We start from the raw sequence: 22,083 nt of genomic DNA, 5'->3' as shown, positions 1-22,083 counted from the left end.
AAAAGAACTACAGTATGACTGGGTTTTGTGAAGTCTCTATTGGGAGTGTTTTGGATTCAGGGCAACAGTAGAAGAATTAATAGACACAAGAACTTCAGTGTTGCTGGAACTGAAGTGTGACCTAGCTTTCTTTAGGTGCTCTTAGCTGTTCTCATTCTAACTTACTACTCAGATTTCTGCCCACGCTTAACTTTGGTGAAGTTAACATGACCTCCATGAAGTTAACATGAAGTTAACAGTCTCCATTGAAACCTTAAAACTCCTCAACTGAGGGAGTCAGGCAGTAGCGCAGCAGGTTAAGCGCAGGTGGCGCAAAGCACAAGGACCAACATAAGGATCCGGGTTAGAGCTCCCGCCTCCCCACCTGCAAGGGAGTTGCTTCACAAGCGGTGAAGCAGGTCTGCAGGTGTCTTATCTTTCTTCCCCTTCTCTCTCCATTTCTCTGTCGTATCCAACAACGACAACATCAATAACAACAATAACTACAACAAAACAACAAGAGCAAAAGGGAATAAATAAAATATTAAATCAAAAACAAAAAAACTCCTGAACTGAGGGAGTCAGGTGGGAGTGCAGCAAAGCGCAAGGACCGGCATAAGGATTCCAGTTCAAGCCCCCGGCTCCCCACCTGCAGGGGCCTCGTGTCACGGAAGGTGGAGCAGGTCTGCAGGTGTCTTTTTCTCCCTCTCTGTCTTCCTCATCTCTCTCCATTTCTCTCTGTCCTATCCAACAATGATGGCATCAAATAATAAATACAACAATAAAACAACAAGGGCAACAAAAGGGAATAAATAAATATTAAAAAAAAAAAAACTCAGCTAACCCAACAGCAATCCGCTTTTTCTTACATCACACTTCTTTTCTTAGCTTATTCCTAGTTGCATTCAAAAGAATAATTAGCTAAATGTTTTTGAATTAAGTCCCCACACTTCATTCACTGGCAACAGGGAGGGGAAAGGCAGGTTCAGTCATATATTAGGTGCTATAGATTCAACAGATTCTTTTCATAAGATTGGAAACACATTATGACCAAAAATATTCAGCTGTTCACTTGACTTGTTTATCTTTTCAATACCATTGTAATTTTATAGGTGCGCTATTAATTGCTATGTTCTTTTGGTACTTCTTCATAATGATATTTCTTAATTTAATTACAGATTATGTTCCTAAATGGTTATCTATTTTAATGTAAATTATGTGCTATTGAAGACTTACCAAATTTTGTTTACCTTTGCATCTTTAGCATCCAACACATAATAGTTGCTCAGTGTTTGTTGAAATTCCCGATATCTAAAAGACTGATATACTATCTAGGTACTGAACTCTAGTGTTTTTCTCTCTCCATAAAATAACAAACTCAGTCATTTAGTGGGGAGAGAGAGAGAACAAGAGGAAAGTATTGCACTTTATTGAGGTGAAGCAAAATTGTAAAGTTGAGGTTTTAGTTAGCAGACATACAAATATGGGTAAATATAGACTCTGAAACTTTATGTGACTGTAGTTGTTATCTCTCTTCTGTTCTAGCATACGATACTTATAATGTTCACATACTTAGAACTTGTATGTTTCTTTAGTAGATAATACATTTGTTGAGGGCTCACACTACATCTTTTCATTCTTGAACTAAATTAAATTTGTGTCTAGCATATAATAGGTGCTTAGTTTATTGACGATTGCTTTCAACAATAAACTCTTCTGTTTTATAAATGATTTTTCAGATTCGATACATTTCGCAGACTCAAGGTTTACCAGGAGAACAGTTGTTAAACGTGGGGACGAAATCCACAAGATTTTTTTGCAGAGAAGCTGATATATTTCATTCTGGTTGGAGATTAAAGGTAATTTTTTTTTTAGACATTTTTTCTGAGATGTCATATTTTCTTAGATAATATACTTCTTACCTAATTTTATTTCATTGCATTTCCCCCTCCTTTTGGATATTAATCTATAATCCTCCCTTTCTGAAGAGATGTCTTCTGAATAACTTAGCTTCTTTTCTGTTTTTCTTTTTCTTCACAATTTTCATTACCTTTATTTATTGACAAAGACAGCCAGAAATTGAGAGGGTAAGGGAGATAGAGAGGGAGAGAGAAGGAGAGAGAAGGAGAGACACCTGCAGCCCTGCTTCACCACTCGCAAAGCTTTCCTCCTGCAGATGGGGACCGTGGGCGGCTTGAACCTGGGTCCATGAGCACTGTAATATGTGCGCTCAACCAGGTGCTCCACCACCCAGTCCCTAACTTAGCTTATTTTCTAACTGGCAAAATAGTTGATAATCATCTTAGGTGTCTTTAAGACTTTTGTGCGTATAATTATTTTCGTGTTGCTTCCTCTTGTCTCCTCAGTCCTACATTAGTCAGCCTTACAGAACAAACTGAATCTCTGTCAGTCTACACTCCAAATGCCTAGTTTATTGCTAAGCTTTTTGAGGGGCCAGCAAATCCTCAGTGACTAACTTTTGTTTTTTCTTTATCTTTTTATAGTTCTTAAAAATATTTATTTATTATTGGATAGAGATGAGAGAACTTGAGAGGGCTGAGGGAGATAGGGAGGGAAAGAGAGAGGCACCTGCAGCCCTGCTTTACCCCTTGTGAAGCTTTCCCCCTGCATGTGGGAACCAGGTACTTGAACTCAGGTCCTTGTACACTGTAATGTCTGCTCTTAAGCAGGTTAACCACTAGCTGATCCTGTGATTAACTTTTAATTACTTACTTTATGTTAAGAAACTGATCATATTTTTTTAGCATGAACTAAGTTCTCTTTTTTTTTTTGTTCTTCAAATAATGTTTGATAGCTATTCTTTTGAAATTACTACTTAAAAGAATTTTTGCTATGTATGACTAAATGTCAGAAATTTTCAAAAAAAATTTTATTTATAAAATGGAAGTATTGACAAGACTATAGGACAAGAGGGGTACATTTCCACACAATTCCACATGGGCATTGGCAGGTTGATCTGTACTCCCAACCTGCCTCTTTCTTTTTTCCTTTTTTTTTTTTTTAAGGCGTTGAAGCAAGGCATTTATTCTTTATTTTATTTTATTTTATTTATATTGACAAGACCATAGGATAAGAGGGGTATAATTCAACACAATTCCCATCACCAGAACTCCATATCCAATCCCCTCCCTTGATAGATTTCATATTCTTTATCCCTCTGGGAGTATGAACCCAGGATCATTGTGGGATGCAGAAGGTGGAAGGTCTGGCTTCTGTAATGGCTTCCCTGCTGAACATGGGCATTGGCGGGGATCCATACTCCCAGCTTGTCTGTCTCTTTTCCTAATGGTGCAGGGATCTGGGGGAGGTGAGGCTCCAGGACACATGGTGGTATTGTCTACCCAGAGAAGTCAGGTTGTCATCATGGCAGCATCTGGAACCTAGCAGCTGAAAAAGAGTTAAGATATAAAGCAGGACAAATTATTGACTAATCATGAACCTAAAGGCAAGAACATTGCAGATGAAGATTTGGGGTCTCCATTTTGGAAGAAGCTCGTAAGTCTATTTTAGGTATATTCCAAGGGGCCCATGACTTTACTAGTTTTTGCCTGAGCCTGACAGCTAATATGCAGGTGGACCCAGGTTATTGTCTGGGGACATGGTGTCATAGTTGGGGAAATTTTTTAATGGAAATTTACAAGCAGTGGTAATAATTTACTGTTTCTCTTTGATATATTCAACAAGACACTAGAAGAACATGAGGCAGAGACAGGCATGAAATCTAAAGAAGCACGAAAGTACATATTCAACAGTCTGGATGATATAGTGCATGTGAGTACCACAGTCACATATGTCAGTCTTATGTGCTTACAGTGATAGACTTGAATGCTAAGTATGCTAAAACATATTTGCCATTTTCTAAGTGACTTGCTATTTTTAGAGTGTTTGCTATATTTAATCTTTTCAAAATGAAACTGATTCTAGGCTTTCAACCTTTCAGTTATATAACAATATAACCTATAGTTATATTGTATTCGAATTCATCAAATATATAATCTGCGCTACACCATTACTTAGCAGAAAACATTTTCTTTAAAGGAAACAATCCTAGCAAGCAAATTCCCTTTCCTAATAACTTGTTAGAAAAGGATATTTGAAGGGGGATGGATGGTGGTGCATCTGGTAAAGCACAACTTGCTACCATGCATAAGGACCCAGGTTCAAGCCCTGGGTCCTCACCTGCAAAGGGAAAGCTTCATGAGTGGTGAAGCAGGGCTGTAGGTGTCTCACTTCCTCTTTCCCTCTCACTCAAAATTTCTCTGTTTCTATCCAGTAAATAAATAAAATATTTTAAAAAATATTTAAAAATAAATGGATATTTGCTTAACTCAAACTTTTTTTCCTACTGTGAATGCTATTTTTCACCTCAACATTTTAAGGTCTATTAATTGAATTGCTTCAGAATAATTAGGATTTTCTATTCTTTCCTGTGTTGTGTGATATTTATTTAAGCTATAACTTTTAATTTTTTAAATATTATTTACTTATTAGAGGCAGTCAGAAATCTAGAGAGAAGGGAGTGGTAGAGAGGGAGAGACAGAGATACCTGCAGCCCTACTTTACCACTTGTGAAGCTTTTCCTCTGCAGGTGGGGGTCGGGGCTAGAACCTGGGTCCTTTCACACTGTAACATGTGCACTCAATCAGGGGTGCCACCACCTGGTCCTATACTGTAACTAACAAATACTGCCTCCTATAATTTATTTTTATTTGATAACTTCAAATTTCTTATTTTTTTAGGTGAACACAGTGATGGATTTGGAAGGAAGTGATCTTTTGGCTGAGAAAGCTGATAGAAGAGAATTTGTTAGTCTGTTGAAAAAAATGTTGCTGATTGATGCAGATTTAAGAATTACTCCTGCAGAGACTTTGAACCATCCTTTTGTTAATATGAAACATCTTCTTGATTTTCCTCATAGCAACCAGTATGTAATTTTAGAATCTTTTAAAATAACTAGAAAAATAATATTAAGTCTATAGTAAATTAACATGCTAGAATTACACAGTTTCTTTATTAAATATAAGTAAATTGAGTCAAAAGACTGCACTAACTTGGCCAGGTACATATAGACTAGTGTCAGAACACAAATCTAAATTATATTTCAGTGTCACTTTTCCAAAATGTCATACAGAAACTTACTGAGTGATTTAATTTTTTAAATTTTTTTTTTCAAGATTTCATTTATTGTTGAGAAAGTAGCAGCAGAGAGAGAAAGAGATCCAGACATTCTGGATTCCAGGGATTGAACTCAGGACCTCATGCTTAAAAGTCTAATGTTTTATCCACTGCACTACCTCTCGGACCACTGAGTGATTTTTACATGATATTCCTATCTTAATAACCAATCATACTTATGTAAAGGAAGTATCAACAGTCTTTTCTCCCCAAATCAAGTTATAGTTTTGATGGCCTTTAGGTTAAATATTCTTTGAGCCTCAAAAACTCAATTTTTAAGTTTTCCTTCTACCCTCTCCCTTTCTTTTCTGGGGCTGTACCAGTTAAGCCAATTTTTTTTTCAGATAGAAAGAGACAGAGGGACACAGGGAAAGACACCCCAGTACCAAAGCTTCCCTCTGTCATGGGGACCAATCTGGAACCTGGGTAAAGCAGACACATTATCCTAGTGAACTATATATTTAAAATAGATTAGTAAAGGAAAAAATATATATATTCAAATTGAAATATCTATCAGAGTAAGGCAACTCTTACACATTCTTTGAACCCCAGGCCTATTTCTTAAAGAGTGAAGGAAGTAGAGCAATTTCAAAACTGGGCCGGGCGGTGGCTCCTCAGGTGGAGGAAGGCACGTCATGATGCAGAAGGACCGTGAGCAGATTAGATATGTCATAGGGTGCTTTTCTTTTAGAAACAGTAAGTTTGAACTTTATTAATGTACTTGACTTTTAAAACTATTCCAAACATTTAAAATAATTTTTCTTTTGCAGTGTTAAGTCCTGTTTTCATATTATGGATATTTGTAAGTCCCATCCAAGTTCAAATGACACAAATAATCACAATAAAGTTTCACTTTTAAGACCAGTTGCTTCAAATAGCACCAGTAGTCTGCCAGCAAATTTTACCAAAATTGGCACATTGAGAAATCAGGTAAGAACAGGTGGTATTTTACAATTTATACTCCTTTTTGGTTTCTTTTTCTTTGTTTTTTTTTTTAATAATTTCTCATTTTACTTTTGAAGTATACAAATATTTTTGTGTCAGTGTTTAGAAGTTATTAGTGCAAATGAGCTCTTACTCTGGCTATCCTACTATAAATCCCCAACAATTACACTAAGAATGTATCTTCAACTTCATTTTTCCCTTTTACTTATCATTCTCTTAATGTGCTGCCCCTGTTTTTCTACCCTACAGCTTTACAAAAAGTAAAGTTTAGTAGAATGAGTGTTCTGATCCATTTTTATCACAAAATAATAACTTCAAGGAGTGTGTTGACATTCCGTGTATAAAGCAGGTGTTGAACAATTAGAAGACTATTCTGTATAATGTAATGCCCACTGCATTTCAGGCATTAACTACATCTGCTCACTCGGTTGTGCATCATGGAATTCCTCTGCAGGCTGGAACTGCTCATTTTGGTTGTGGTGATGCTTTCCAACAGACACTGATTATTTGCCCTCCAGCTATTCAAGGTATCCTTTTATTTAACCAATGCATCACATGCACTACTTTAAATTAATTTGGGCATCTGTTGTTTTAGTATGTTGCATAGCTTTTGTTATGTTTAGTGCTATGTTTGAATATAATTTAAGTTGATCAGTAACCTTGAGACTAGTGGCATCATTTCTTGACTGGAGCTCCATTACAATCATCATTAACAAAGTGGGTCACATAACACTTGCATTACCTGTGGAGCGTAGCGTGATAAAATACCTTAGTAGAAATTAATGAGCTTGGCAAGCTGTAATAGGTTCTATCCTTGTCCCCTTCTGGGTATTACTGTTCCATATGTTTAAGTAAGTATATGCTATCTACCATTACTAGACACTAAAGTTACTGAGTGCTCAATTCATTAAGTTTTGGTCAGAGAGGTTCTGCCTCAAAATGTTAAAGCCTTGCTCTTTACTCATATCTTAGGTAAGAAAAATTATTTTGATTACAATAGACAGTTTCCTTCTTCAGATAAAAACAGCAAATTAAGCAGCCCAGGAAGTGACATAGATGAATAAAGTGTTGAGTTCTCTCTCAAGCATAAGGTCCTGAGTTCAATCCCTAGCATCGTATGGTCGGGAGTGGTAATCTGCTGCCCCCATAAATAAGTAAATAAATAATAAATAAATGTTTAAAAGGAAAAATTGAATCTTTAAGTGAAATAAGTGGTGAAATACTATAAGATACTGTGAGGCTATAAATTCACAGTCTGGGAAATTACTTAGGTTTTGTTCTTTTTAAAAATTTTTTTTCATTAATATTTATTTATTCCCTTTTGTTGCCCTTGTTGTTTTTTATTGTTGTAGTTATTATTGTGGTTGTTACTGATGTCATTGTTGTTGGATAGGACAGAGAGAAATGGAGAGAAGAGGGGAAGACAGAAAGGGAGAGAGAAAGATAGACACCTGCAGACCTGCTTCACTGCCTGTGAAGCAGCTCCCCTGCAGGTGGGGAGCCAGGAGCTTGAACCCGGATCCTTACGCTGGTCCTTGCATTTCGCACCACGTGCACTTAACCTGCTGCGCTACCATCAGACTCCCGGTTTTGTTATTTCTTTATATAAAGAATGTTAATATGTTTGCTTTACAGGCGGTGAAGCAGGTCTGCAGGTGTCTTTCTCTCCCCCTCTGTTTTCCCCTCCTCTCTCCATTTCTCTCTGTCCTATCCAACGATGACATCAGTAACAACAGTAACAATAAAAACAATAAGGGCAACAAAAGGGAAAATAAATAAATATAATAAAAAATTTAAAAAAAAAGAATGTTAATGTGTTAACTCAGTAGAATATTGTACTTCTCTTCAGAACTGTTGTTTTATTTCACAGGTATTCCTGCAACACATGGTAAACCCACTAGTTATTCAATAAGGGTAGATAATGCAGTTCCACTTGTAACTCAGGCCCCAGCTGTGCAGCCACTACAGCTACGACCAGGAGTTCTGTCTCAGGTCAGTAACAATTCATTATTATTTACATATGTGCTATCCTCCTAATACTCAACCCTGGAACTGATGTATTTGAAATATATAAGCCTGTGCCACTTGAAACTATGAAAATTATCATATATATATATATATACATATATATATATAACTTATTTATTTATTATTGGATAGGGACAGAGAGAAATTGAGAGGGGAGGAAGAGAGATAGAGAGGGAGAGAGTCAGAGAGACAACTGCAGCCCTGCTTCACCACTTGTGAAGATTTCCCCCTGCAGGTGGGGACCAGGGGCTTGCACCTGAGTCCTTGTGCACTGTAATGTGTGCCCTTAATCAGGTGTACCACCACCTGGCCCCCTTGAAAATTATCTTGTTTTTTCAACTTAAAAAGATTTATTAGTGAGAGGGGAGGGGGAAGGAGAGGAGGAAGGAGAATAAGAGCATTACTTTGATATGTATGATTTTAGGGATCTTCCGTACTACCTCCCAAGCTGCATATTTATATATTTACTTATTTTTAATTTTTACGGGGGTTGGGGAGCAGCGGGCTAATGGTTTACAGTATTTAAGACATAGCCACAACCTCTCAACTCCCCTTGACTGGTGTCTGGGAGACACAACAGGGTCCCAGTGTTTCTTCATCCTCTCCCTTTCCCACCTCCCCCAGAATCCTTTGCTGTGGTGCTTTAATATAATTTTTGTTTTAAGATGTAGTAAAAATGGATTACTTATAGCCGTCTCTGTTGTTTTGATATGGCAGGCTTGGTCTGGTAGAACACAGCAGATGCTGGTACCTGCCTGGCAACAGGTAGCACCCATGGCTGCTGCTACTACTACCCTAGCTTCTGAGGGCATGGCTGGTTCGCAAAGGCTTGGAGACTGGGGGTAAGTTAAAAACAAAAGTGCTTCTTTGTGAATAGTTGGCAAAATTGATCTTGGTAAAGAAAGTACTCATTTTTTCCCAAACTTTCTCCCTAGGAAAATGATTTCACATAGCAATCATTATAGCTCAGTGATACCACAGCCTCTTCTGACCAATCAGATAACTTTATCGGCCCCTCAGCCAATTAGTGTGGGCATTGCCCATGTTGTCTGGCCTCAGCCTGCCACTACAAAGAAAAATAAAATGTGCCAGAACAGGTTGGTACTGACAGTTTAACTTTTTCCTGCATCTTGAGAACTAATCTTTAAGACAAATTCTGCATGTACACTGAAGGGTCACTCTGTTGTATTCAAAATGACCTCTTTGATAGCTTTGCTACAAACACTAAGCCAGCTCCCTTCTCAATTTCTCAGAGGTGTTTGGGTAAAACTTATAGAATGGGAGCCAGGAAGAGAGGAAATAAATGCTTTCTGTTGGTAAGATTGTTTTTATTGCCCTTTTCATTATATACCTACAATATAGCACTTTTAGATATACAGATATCACAATGGTCCAAAACCAATAAATTGAATGTATATAAATGCAATCTACACTGCTGAAATAATTCTAGACATTTTATATTTCACAAAATTCGTGATCTGTATATACTATAAACATGTTCTTGAACAACTGAAGATTTGTATTGTTCAGTCTAATAAAATATGTTAGAAAATTGTCATGCACATTCTATATTTTGATTATGGAAATGGCACATTATTCTTTTGATTGTAGGAGTAATTCATTGCAGAACACCAGTATCCCACATCCAGCATTTATTTCTCCAAAGATAGTCAGCGGGAAAGATGTCGAGGAGGTAACTTGCATAGAAACACAGGACAATCATAACTCAGAAGGAGAGGCAAGAAGTTGTGAAACTCCCATCAGGCAAGACTCTGATTCATCAGTTTCAGACAAACAGCGACAAACGATCATTATTGCTGACTCCCCAAGTCCTGCAGTGAGTGTGATCACTATTAGCAGTGACACCGATGAAGAAGAGACGCAGAGACATTCACTTAGAGAGTAAGTGCCAAATCCCTGTGTGTATGCTGCAGCCTCAAAATAAGAACGATGACAACTCTAGTGTGATGAAAAGGAAAAGAAAAAGGAAATAACTTTTTGCCACTTAATCCTTGTCCGTCAGCATCCTGCGGAGTAAAAACTTCAGTTAAATTATCAGAGAGAACATCCTGGATAAAATTTATGAGGTTATTACAGAATCTCTCTCGTGTTTGTAAGGTTTTAAGTTTTTGACCACTTGACCACTTTTAAGTGTTTAATATCCTTCATTTAATGTGACTGTACTTCTGTAGGAGTATCTTCTCATTTTGAACCTGCATTTTCCCCTTTCTTCTTCCACCAGATGTAAAGGTAGTCTAGATTGTGAAGCTTGCCAGAGCACTTTGAATATTGATCGGATGTGTTCATTGAGTAGTCCTGATAGTACCTTGAGCACCAGTTCCTCTGGGCAGTCCAGCCCATCTCCTTGTAAGAGACCGAACAGGTAAGGAATATTAGTATATAATAAATACTAAGTCTGCTTAAAAGCAAAAACAAACAAAAACCAACTTCAATTTCTTTCTGTAGCTTTTTTTTTTTTCTTAAAAAAAAAAAAACAAAAAACCAGAGCACTGCTCAGTTCTGGCTTATGGTGGTGTGGGGGATTGAATCTGGGACTTTGAAGCCTCAGGCACGAGAGTCTCTGCACAACCACTATGCTATCTCCCCCCTTTTTCTATAGTTTTTTTTAAATTTTGTTTAATTATATTTATTTTCCCTTTTGTTGCCCTTCTTGTTTTTATTGTTGCTGTTGTTATTGATCTTGTTGTTGTTGGATAGGACAGAGAGAAATGGAGAGAGGAGGGGAAGACAGAGGGGGAGAAAAAGACAAGACACCTGCAAACCTGCTTCACCACAGGTGAAGCGACTCCCCTGCAGGTGGGGAGCTGGGGGGCTCGGAACCAGGATCCTTAAGCCGTTCCTTGTGCTTTGCGCTACCACCAACTCCCCTTCTTTCTATAGTTTTAAAAATAAGTGCTTGCTAATATTTTATAGTGACCTCCATTAAATGCTATTTTGATCTAGATCTCTTTTATAAACTCAACTTTAAAAATTGTTTATTAGTGATTTAATAATGATGAGCAAGATTATAAGATACCAGGGGCATGATTCCATACAGTTTCCACTACCAGAGTTCTGTGTCCCATCCGTTCCATTGGGAACTTCCCTATTCTTTATCTCTAGGAGTAAAGACCAAAGTTCTTTTTTAATTTATTTTTAATTTATTTATTTATAAAATGGAAACACTGACAAGACCATAGGATAAGAGGGGTACAATTCCCACCACCAGAGCTCCATATCCTCTCCCCTCCCCTGATAGCTTTCCTATTTAACCACGTGGGAGTATGGACCCAGGTAGACCAAAGTTCTTTATGGAGTGCAGAAAGTACAAGGTCTGGCTTCTTTAATTGCGTCTCTGCTAGACATGATGTAGGCAAGTCAATCTGTACCCCCACCCCTACCCCAGAGTCTTTTACTTTGATGCAATACACACTGCATTTTACTTGTTGGATGATTATAATGGAGGTTGTCCTGGGAGGCAGCAATTGTCCGCTAGGGCAAAATTATCCTCTAGCAATTTTGCCAGTATATTCTTGGCCAATTTCATACAGTGTTTCTTCTAAAGACCATCTATGGTATGGCATTAATGCTGTTGCTGTCAGAAGAGATTGGAGATATCTCTTACTTACTAGTTAATGGAGTAGACAGAGTGATTGAGGGAGGTCTAGCTGGGGTAGGAGAACAGAGGATGTTTATGCCTAAGTAGTAAATATTTGACTAGACACTTTATAGTATCTTCTTTAGGTCTTACTACTAACTTGTTGAGTTTATTAAGTCTAAGTCTAATGATAGCAGGCTGTTGAGCACTTAGGGATATATAGTTTCCCCTAACTTATGGATACATGTATATATGTACCCTGTCCCTTAGGCCCTAGTCCAGATCTAGATTCTGTAACTTTGTTAGCAGGTGCAGCATTTGAAATGGAACTAGGTAGTCAGTCTTGTGTGTTAGGAAAGGTGTCACCAGATTGTTGGAGTTAGAAGGTTGACATCTCAGGCTTGCCATCTCTGTATACAGTCCAAAGTGAAATGTGACATGATGGCACTGGTTGCATTGGTTTAGTTGAGGCCAGCAGAGACAGTGTCACAGGGTAGGGGATCAAGAGAAGAAGCATCAAGAAATACAAGCAAAGTCCCAGAGGTTCCAGAACTGGGAAAAGTAGGGATTTTAAAGAGAATGGGGAAGGATCCTTGCAGTCTTAGAGTTTAAGAAGGCAATAGATAATTAGTGTTATAACCAAGTTATTTGGGAGCTTGCTTTACTTTGAAAACCCCATGGTTAGGATTTACTGTACCATACATGACTTCACCATGACTTATGCCATTTTGCAATTTGCAAAACAGGACCAGTTGATTTTGATATACCTGGCCTAAGAATAAACTCAGCTTTTAAGGAGTAATTTTCTTTATTGTAATAAAGCAGCTAAAAGTAAAATTTGAGGTTCTAATAAGTGATTTTAATGAATCATCTTGTTTCTGAGAGTATGAAAAAAAAGCCACATTCTCAACAGTGGTTCCACAGACTACTATTATAACTTGAATTTGAATTAAGACATAGGCTTCAGCAAAATTACAAAGGGATGTTTTGTACACTGAAGCAGTGATTAAGGAATTCTTCTAGAAAAAAAAAAATTCCATAGTAGATATGATATCAAATATTTATTTACTTAATATTTTATCTTTTTAATGAGAGAGAAAGTACACAGAGAGAAACCAGGACACTGATCAGCTTTGGTTAAAAGTGAAGATTGAGTGGTCCGGGAGGTGGCGCATCGGACTCTCAAGCATGAGGTCCTGAGTTCAGTTCCCAAGCTGCACATGTACCAGAGTGATGTCTGGCTCTTTCTCTCTCCTTTTATGTTTCTCATTAATAAATAAGTAATTTTTTTTTTAAAAAAAGCGCGGCCCCCAGATCCTCAGGCATGAGATTGATTTGCATAAAACCATTATTCTCTCTCTCCAGCCTTGACATGAAGTATTTATAATCAAAATAGTGGAAAATAAGAACTTTTAATACATTTTCTTCTTAGAAGTTTCTTATAACAAAACTTGGAAGTCCTTATATATATACAGTGATAGATACACACATAGAATATATTTATATAAATGCATGCATAAGATAAATAGTTAAGTGTATTAAAATTTGATCTTCAAATTATTAAGTATGAGACAGACAAGTGATGCTGTAGAAATCCCAGTAATGGGTCTGAGAGAGCCAGTAACACAAGAGAAAATATTTGAGCATTTTTGCTAGGCCTTTGGAGAGATGGGGAAGACCTCGCAGATTAACTGGCTAGTTAAAAGGGTCCAGTCACCACATGAGAAATATAGTTTAACATCAGAATTTGATCTGAAATAATCAGATTACATGCTTACATATCTATGCTTTTTAAGTTATCTAAAACAGTGCTACGTTTATAGTTTAATGATGAAAATATCTAAAAAGTATAAAGTGGAATTTTATGAACTGCTATTAAGGAGTCAAGTAGGAAGAGAAAGCTAAATGTTGAAAGGATATTCCTGAAGGTGACAGGACTAGGGCTAGCAGTCTGAATGGAGAATTAATGTGAGAGTTTAGAGGAAAAAATACACATTGTACAGGAAGAAACTGTAATTAGAGATAAAAGAATTGAATAACAGTTCAGTAATGGGCTGGGGCCTCTGGATTTCATGTTTCAAAACATTAATAAAGCTGTTGTCTTCTTGTAGTATGTCAGATGAAGAACAGGAAAGTGGATGTGACACCGTGGATGGCTCTCCAGCGTCAGACTCTTCAGGACATGACAGTCCATTTGTAGAGAGCAGTTTTGTGGGAGACACTCATCAGAACACAGAACTGGTAACCTCTACTGACAAAAAAACCAAACCAGCTGTTTGTACTGTTGTGGTGCCACCAATGAGACTAGAAAACCGATTAAATACTGATGAGCACATGGCAAACACAGGTAAACAAACAGCCACTCCTGTTTTTCTAATTGTCCATTAGAAGGGTTTAATTTATTTGGGTACATTGGAGAACAACATAGTTAAGTCATCTATGAATTTCCAGCTTGACCCTGCCAAATCTCTTGTACAGAGACATCTCTAACATCACCCACTACTTAGAAACCATGAAATCTCTTTTGTTCATGGTTGTTTTATTTATTTATTTATTTATTTATTTATTTTTCTGAGGATTTTTGGTGGGGCTTTGTGCCTGTGTGATTTGACCGCTCCTGGTGATTTTTTTTTTTTTTTTTTGATGGAGAGTAAATGGTTGGGAGAGAGAAGGAGAGGCACCACAGCACTGCTCATACACCCTGTGCAGGTGCTCCCATTGGGTGGCCAAGTCCTTGCACATGGTAAAGTGCTATACTAGGTGAGCTATCTCTCAGCTCCTCCTTTCCTTCTACTTTGAGGTTCTTGAACCACTACTGTGTAAAATCAGACCTTCCTAACTTTCATGTGAGAAGAAGAAAGCATCAGTTCCCTAATATTCTGTTTATTCCCAGATTCTATATGCCAGCCATTACCGAAAGGACGATCAGCCCCTGGAAGATCAAACCAGCCTTCTACAGTGGGTAATCGTCAACAAAAATTGACATCAGCATTCCAACAGCAGCATTTGAATTTCAGTCAGGTATGTTTGTGGACTTATGTCTTTGAGATTCAGATTCATCAGTTTTTCACTTGGAAAAAATTTCTAAAGCTATGGTCCAGGACGTGGTGCAGTGATAAAGCTCTGGACTCTCAAGCATGAGGTCCCAAGTTCGATCCCCGGCAGCACATGTGCCAGAGTGATGTGTGGTTCTCTCTTTCCTCCTATCTTTCTGATAAATAGATAAAATCTTTTTTTAAAAAAAAATTTCTAAAGCTATGCAGTTCTAGTATTTTTTCCCTTTTTACTATCCAGTGACTTAACAGTAATTGACCTGATTTTGGAATGATTAAGGACATTCATAGACATTGAATTCTTTAGGAAAATGGGCTGTTTGATTCTCTTAAATAACTTTTTTTTTTTAGTGTGAGTTGTGTTATACCTCTTAAATCAGGGTGTGCACTGATAGATTGATGGTTAGTGTCATGGTGATCACCTGACTATTGAATGCTTTATATCTGTTTCACAATTTTCTCTGCACTTCTGTTTCACTTGGGGGAAAAAGGGAATCAGACCTGCATTTAAATCCCTGTCCCTCCAAATACTATGTATATTACCTATACCAGATCTCTTCAACAAATGTGAACTATAATTAGTGGGAACAATAACTGTATCATGTATGTAATGTTAGCCTTTCCATATACTAAGTACTTCACAGATGGTGGCTATTACAGAATCTGTGGGGATAGTGACAGTATAAGCATGGGTGGTGTTTGTGTTGAAAATATAATAAAATATGAATTTTATTATTAAAATGAAATACTGGAATGTTAGTGCTAGTGTAGAATTTAAGCTAAGACCTGAGGGGTCCTCATTGGCTTATCAGTCACAGAATACTCTCTAATTTCCCCCTTTTCCTTCTTTTCAACTTAAAAATACATATGTTTAATCTTTTTTATTTTTTTCCTTTTTGGGATAGGTTCAGCACTTTGCACCAGGACATCAAGAATGGAATGGAAATTTTGGACATCGAAGACAGCAAGCTTATATCCCGACTAGTGTTACCAGTAACCCATTTACTCTTTCTCATGGAAGTCCCAATCACACAGCTGTACATGCCCATCTGTCTGGAAACACGCACCTTGGAGGACAGCCTACTCTACTCCCATACCCATCATCAGCTACTCTCAGTAGTGCTGCACCAGTGGCCCACCTCTTAGCCTCTCCATGTACCTCAAGACCTATGTTACAACATCCAACTTATAATATCTCCCATCCTGGTGGCATAGTCCACCAAGTCCCAGTGGGCATAAATCCCCGTCTGTTACCATCCCCAACCATTCATCAGACTCAGTACAAACCTATCTTCCCACCACATTCTTACATTGCAGCATCACCTGCATATACTGGATTTCCATTGAGTCCAACAAAACTCAGCCAGTATCCATATATGTGAAAAGTCAAAAGGATATATTGAGGAAGCTCAATGATACAAACATTTGATTAAAAATAAAAACATGGTATTTAATAAATATTAGCCATGGCACAAGAAAATTATTTTTGAATCATGTAGACTTGGGTGCAATTTAAACAACTTTGAGCTTTAAAAAAAAACTCACTTTTAATGTGTTTTGCACATTTGGTATAACTTGTCTTTGGTCATGTTATCTTCTTATGTAGTAATTCTAGACAGGTGACTTATGGGGGCAGAAATCCAGTTTTGCTCCTGCTATTTTTTATAAAATTGCCTTCTAACCAGTGCAAGACATGTTCACATTTGGGAAGCCATTCTGTGTACAGACTTAGAGCAACAGATGCACATACATCAGAATTACAGCATACAAGTGAATTGTATTATCTGTGTCTTAGTGTATAAATGTTGGGTCACTTACCTAAGAATTTGAGCTATTGTTCTTTACATTTGCATGTGTCTTTGCATGGGCAAGATGTTGCCTAGACTTTGCTCTTAAATGTTGTTCTAATACTCTCAGCTGCATTGTAAACCGTTCCCACACATAGTGCCTTAAATATTTGAGGTTGTTAATGTTATTACCTATATATAAATGTTGAGGACTGCAGCACTTAAAATTCAGACCTACTCTTTAATTTTCTTTTGCTAGAGTAATGTTCATTTTTGGGTTTGTGTGGTATGATTTCAGGTTGGAACTTTTTTTCCATACTAAGAAGGCAGCATGTTTGCTATAGGTGAATTCTGCTGTCTGGTTTTTCAGAGTGATCTAGCTTCAAGAAAAGCAAGCAGTTAGTAATGCTTTAAAAAGTTGATTCAGTATCTAATGGATAGTTGATAACTGTCACAAAACAGGATTCTGTATACTGTTAAGTGAAACTGCAATACAATCTTAAGTTTATTTTGAAGAGTGTTTGCTGTATAATTGGATCTAATAAAATGTTTAGAGGTGCAGTAGGCATGACTTTGGGTAGATAAAGAAAGAAAATGCAAAATTCTCATGGATTCATGATGTGGTTTCATCTTAGCTTGGGCAAACCATGCAGTATTTAATAAATAAATAGTAGCAGCATATTTACTATTGAAGCTTGAAAAGATGTGAGTTCTTTGTGTGCAATTTTTCATTTATGCATGTGAGTTGTTTTTTTTTTTAAAGTATTTTCACATTATCGTACTTGTTTTGCTTGTTGGTGGTGTTTGCTTATTTAATACATTCCGTCAGGGACAGAAATTACATGCTTTTTTTTTTCTCCCCTAGGAAGTGTGAGATTTTCGTTTTGTGCTTTTTTTTTTTTTTTAATCTGTTTTGTTTTGTTTTGGTGGTGGTGGTTATGTTTAAACAAAGTTGCTTTTACAGCACCAAAGACTTAATCATCCATTTCCTATATAAAAGGTAGCTACTTTTTGCATAGACCTCAAGTATATTGTAGTATAGAGGTGGAATTTAAGGAAAGGTATTAAACAGGCTGTGTTTTAGCTTATGGACAAGTAATAAATTGTATCATTTATCTTGAATGTATCATAGATAAGCTGCTATATAACGATTGCCACTTCAGATAGCTGTGAAATTAGGTGATTAACTAGTTGTTATTTAGCCTTCTAATTTCTGTATCGGTCTAATTACATGAAATAGAAGTTGGGGTTTTGATTTTTTACTTTGCTTTTCTGTTTGGAGTGTCATTGTAACTACTGTATTGTAAATGATGGAAAATAATTGCATATGTTATTTTGGGGTGTGTTATTTGCATCAGTATTTTATCTCTATTAATGTTTGTGCTCATCACTGCATATAAAAACTTGGATTGTAACTTAATTTTTTATTTTCATACTGGCATTGTAGACACTTGAGAAAGCTGTATCTTGCAGGCTTGACTTAACTTTTTTCCTTAAAAATCTGGAATGTAATCTTACAACATTTACTGGAATAAACAGTACAAAACATTTGAGTGTAGAACTCTTCAAATGTTTTGGATTTACAGCATTTCTTTGATAAAGGAATTGCATACCACTAGTACAGCTTTAGTACAGCGTTGACAATAAGCTAATAATGGATAAACTTTTCTTTACTCCATTGACACAAGCAGTGTTTTATTTAATATTCATCGATGAAATAAATGTGCCTGAAATTGATTTTAAATTTTACAGTATTAGATCATAAAATAAAAACCAGCAGTACATTTTTAGTCGCACTGAAAATGAAGGACTTAATTTTCCCCACAAGTTTCAGTGTTTTTTAGTAATCAATTCTATGCATTTATATAAATAGAAATATATATATTACACAGAAAAATGGAATAGCCTAAGATTAATTTAAAAGATTATTTACAGATGGCAAATTTATGGAGTCACTATTTAAGTAAACTTGCTGCCCTCCACAGCCTTCTAATTTTATTTATATGGTTCAGTAGATTACTGTGCTCACCTTTTGGTAAAGAATCAATGTCAGCAGTGGATGTTTTAGAAACACCTAGTGCAAAGGATTGATGATAATGGTTGTACCACAGGTACAAGACTGGCACAGGTTTCTTTTTGTTTGGGGCCATGTTTACTGCCCTGAATTGTCATATTTTCTTTTTCTTTTTTTTTTTTTATAGGTTTCTTTTTTTTAATTTCTTTATTGGGGAATTAATGTTTTACATTCAACAGTAAATACAATAGTTTGTACATGCATAACATTCCCCAGTTTCCCATATAACAATACAACCCCCACTGGGTCCACTGTCATCCTTCTTGGACCTGTATTCTCCCCAGCCACCCACCCCCACCCCTGAAGTGTCATATTTTCTATAGGACCAGACTGATGTGGTCTTGTTCAATTGACAGGAAATGGTAAAACTTTAGTGTTTTCATAATAGTAATGTTTGATAAAGGGGTACCCCAGTTAATTACACCGATCTTAACTGATTCAAATCATGGTCTTTTTATGTAATCAAAAAAATTAAAATTGCAAAAATTCTTTTAAGGTCTAAATTTAGCACATTGACAAAAGTATCTGGATTTATCTCTTTAAAACATTTTAAACTAATTTTCTTTGGTTTTAGCGCTTTCTTAAATAAAACACTGCATGACTTTCAAGTTGCATATTTGCATAACTATTTTAATTTGCTAATTATTTTTTATCAAATATCCTGATACTTTTCTGTCAGGGTACTTATTTAAATATGTCACTGTAGTAACAAACCTTTTATTTTATTTTAAAGCCTTTACTACTAATTTTAAACTTGGTTTGTGTTAAGTAAAAGTTAAATCATACACTGCAAGGTGTAGGAAGATTTATTTTAATGAACCCAATGATATAGCTTTGATTACTAAGTTTGAACTGTTAACTGTTTAACAATTTTAGACTTGTGGCTTTCTTTCTTTGGTTTGTTTGTATTTGCTTTTATTTCTATGCTACACTAGTTTGCCATGTAGCAATTGCACTGTGCAATATTATAATAAGGACTGGGAAAATTTTATGGATGTATTGTCTATTACGGTTTGCGATAGTATTTCTTTCTAGTTCTCAGTGATTTAAATGTGACCAAGCCTTCTGTACTTTGTCACAAAAAGCGGGTTTTCCAGGTGACTATTTTGGTGAGTGTCAAAATAAGAATTTATGGTGTATTACTGTCTATTCACTTTGAATTAAAATATATATATATTGCAGCAAACAACTTGTTGACTTTTTTTCCACCTCAGGACTTAACTAGGTAGACAAAGGTACTTACAAGGTAGACAAAGAACAGGTTAGTAACATTGAATGCCTAACATACATCCATCTCATTTATAAATGAGGAAATAGATTCAAAATATCTAAAGAAATTGTCCAAAGTTGGCATTGCTCATGAGTGTTGAATCAGAGATTCACAAACCAGACTATCTTATTATTACCAAAATACTTTCCACTTAATCTTTTATTTATTTATTTAAATTTATTTGGGGATTAATATTTTACAGGTTACAGTAAATACAATAGCTTGTACATGCATATCATTTCCCAGTTTTCTACATAACAATACAACTCCCATTAGGTCCTCTGCCATCATGTTCCAGGACCTGAATGCACCCCAGAGTTGTCTTCTTTGGTGCAATACACTAACTCCAGTCTGAAGTTCTGCTTAGTGTTTTCCCTTCTGATCTTATTTTTCAACTTCTGCTTATGAATGAGATCACACCGTATTCATCTTTCTGTTTCTGACTTATTTCACTTAACATGATTCCTGCAAAGCTCCATCCAAGACGAGCTGAAAACGATGAAATCACCATTTTTAATAGTTGAATAGTATTCCATTGTGTATATATATCACAACTTACTCAGCCACTCATCTGTTGGGCACCTGGGTTGCTTCCAGGTTTTGGCTATTACAAATTGTGCTGCTATGAACATAAGTATACCTAGATCTTTTTGGATGAGTATGTTTGGTTCCTTCACTTTTTTTTTTGTTCCCTTTTGTTCCCCTTATTGTTTTATTGTTGTTGCTGCTGTTGTTGGATAGGACAGATAGAAATCGAGAGAAGAGGGGAAGACAGAGGGGGGAGAGAAAGACAGACACCTGCAGACCTGCTTCACTACTTATGAAGTGACTCCCCTGCAGGTGGAGGTGGGGAGCCGGGGGGTCGAACTGTAATCCTTACGCAGCTCCTTGCACTTTGTGCCGCCTGCGCTTACCCGGTACACTACCGCCCGACTCACTCCTTCACCTTTTTTATGTGGAGTTCGGGAGTAAACTCAGGGACTGCTAAGCATGCATTGATAACATTGCTGAGTAGTCTCACCAGCCCACCTTTTTGCATTAGTTCTTTGAGGGCGAGAGAGAGAAGAAACACCATGTTGTTTCTATGCTCAAGCACAGGGCCTCGTGTGCAACAAGGCTTGTGCTCCAGGGGGTGAGCTGCCTCCTGGCCCTTTCACTAATTCTGTTTAACTTGAAGTCTGAGACATTGTGCCAAAAGTACTACAATTGAGGACAAGCACAACTTATCTTCTTTGTATACATTTTGCTAAATGTATTTTGTGCTAAGAATTTCTGCTCGTTATGCATGTCTTTTTAAGCTATAAAACACGAAACCCTGAAAGAATGTAGTTGTAGTAGCCCCGTTTAGGATATGCCATACATTAAGGGTCTAAAGAAATACTAGTAGAAAAGCTTTTTGGAGAGTATCCACCAGAACTTAACACATTCTCATACTTTGGAATATATATTCTCACCCTCAATACTTGCTTTTTTTTTTTTTTTTAAAGATGTATTTATTTCATGAGAGAGAGCAACCAGTACCTCTGTGGCATATGTGACACAAAAGCTTGAGCTTAGGACCTTCTGCATTCTATCCTGGACTGCCTTCCTGCTTTCACAGTAAATTGTTAGCTGATGTTAACACACATGCACTACTCTGATGTGTGGCTTCTCATTCAGCATTCTGTCAGTGCATCCATATTGTGTGTAGTTGTGGTTCATGTATTCTTTGATGTGTAGTGTTCCTTTAAATACTTGTCATTATCTTTTTATTGATGGACATTTGGATTGTTTCCACTTTGGGTGCTACTTATTTTTTTTTTTGACAAGTTTTTTATAATTTAATCTTTTTTCCACTTCAGATGGGTAATGTGCCAATGTAGTAAGGTTTATGGGTGGCACATCTCACACAACCACATGAAACCCAGTCAACATGCTTATGAACTACAAAAGGATCGAATAATTGAATTTTTTATTTGTGATTAATAGGTTACAAGATTGTAAGACTACAGTGTATAGTTCCATACCACACCCACCACCAGAATTTTATATCCCTGCCCTCATCTGAAGAAAATCACCATAGTTCTCACAGGTCTGGGAAACAGTTTGCTTGTGTGTGTGTGTGTGTGTGTGTGTGTGTGTGTGTTAATTTATGTGTATCAGATCTCTAGATT

General features: G+C 36.7%; 1 protein-coding gene and 1 non-coding gene across 4 annotated transcripts in view; one reads left to right on the top strand and one right to left on the bottom strand.

Annotated features, from left to right (window-relative positions):
* The window catches only part of HIPK3 (homeodomain interacting protein kinase 3), an 81,510-nt gene extending 61,661 nt beyond the window's left edge, over positions 1–19,849 (top strand). For 2 of the 3 annotated variants that reach the window (XM_060176628.1, XM_007530092.3), the window contains exons 4-16: positions 1,719–1,838; positions 3,685–3,771; positions 4,740–4,924; positions 5,946–6,105; positions 6,524–6,647; positions 7,991–8,112; positions 8,866–8,990; positions 9,084–9,245; positions 9,760–10,050; positions 10,391–10,531; positions 13,858–14,093; positions 14,640–14,767; positions 15,705–19,849. In XM_060176628.1, the coding sequence (XP_060032611.1) occupies positions 1,719–1,838; positions 3,685–3,771; positions 4,740–4,924; positions 5,946–6,105; positions 6,524–6,647; positions 7,991–8,112; positions 8,866–8,990; positions 9,084–9,245; positions 9,760–10,050; positions 10,391–10,531; positions 13,858–14,093; positions 14,640–14,767; positions 15,705–16,181 (2,358 nt within the window). In that variant the 3' untranslated portion in view covers positions 16,182–19,849. The remainder of the gene's footprint in view (positions 1–1,718; positions 1,839–3,684; positions 3,772–4,739; positions 4,925–5,945; positions 6,106–6,523; positions 6,648–7,990; positions 8,113–8,865; positions 8,991–9,083; positions 9,246–9,759; positions 10,051–10,390; positions 10,532–13,857; positions 14,094–14,639; positions 14,768–15,704) is intronic. The other variant, XM_060176629.1, reaches the window with a different exon arrangement.
* A 1,916-nt stretch (positions 19,850–21,765) lies between these two features.
* Positions 21,766–21,865, bottom strand: LOC132534223 (small nucleolar RNA U13). Its single transcript, XR_009545892.1, has one exon. It is a non-coding gene; the product is annotated as a small nucleolar RNA U13 (small nucleolar RNA).
* Positions 21,866–22,083: the final 218 nt, after the last annotated feature.

The sequence above is a fragment of the Erinaceus europaeus genome, chromosome 17 (assembly GCF_950295315.1).
Source record: "Erinaceus europaeus chromosome 17, mEriEur2.1, whole genome shotgun sequence".
Classification (NCBI taxonomy): domain Eukaryota; kingdom Metazoa; phylum Chordata; class Mammalia; order Eulipotyphla; family Erinaceidae; genus Erinaceus; species Erinaceus europaeus.
Note: the sequence above shows the minus strand (reverse complement) of the source record. Positions and strands in the feature narration are given on the sequence as shown.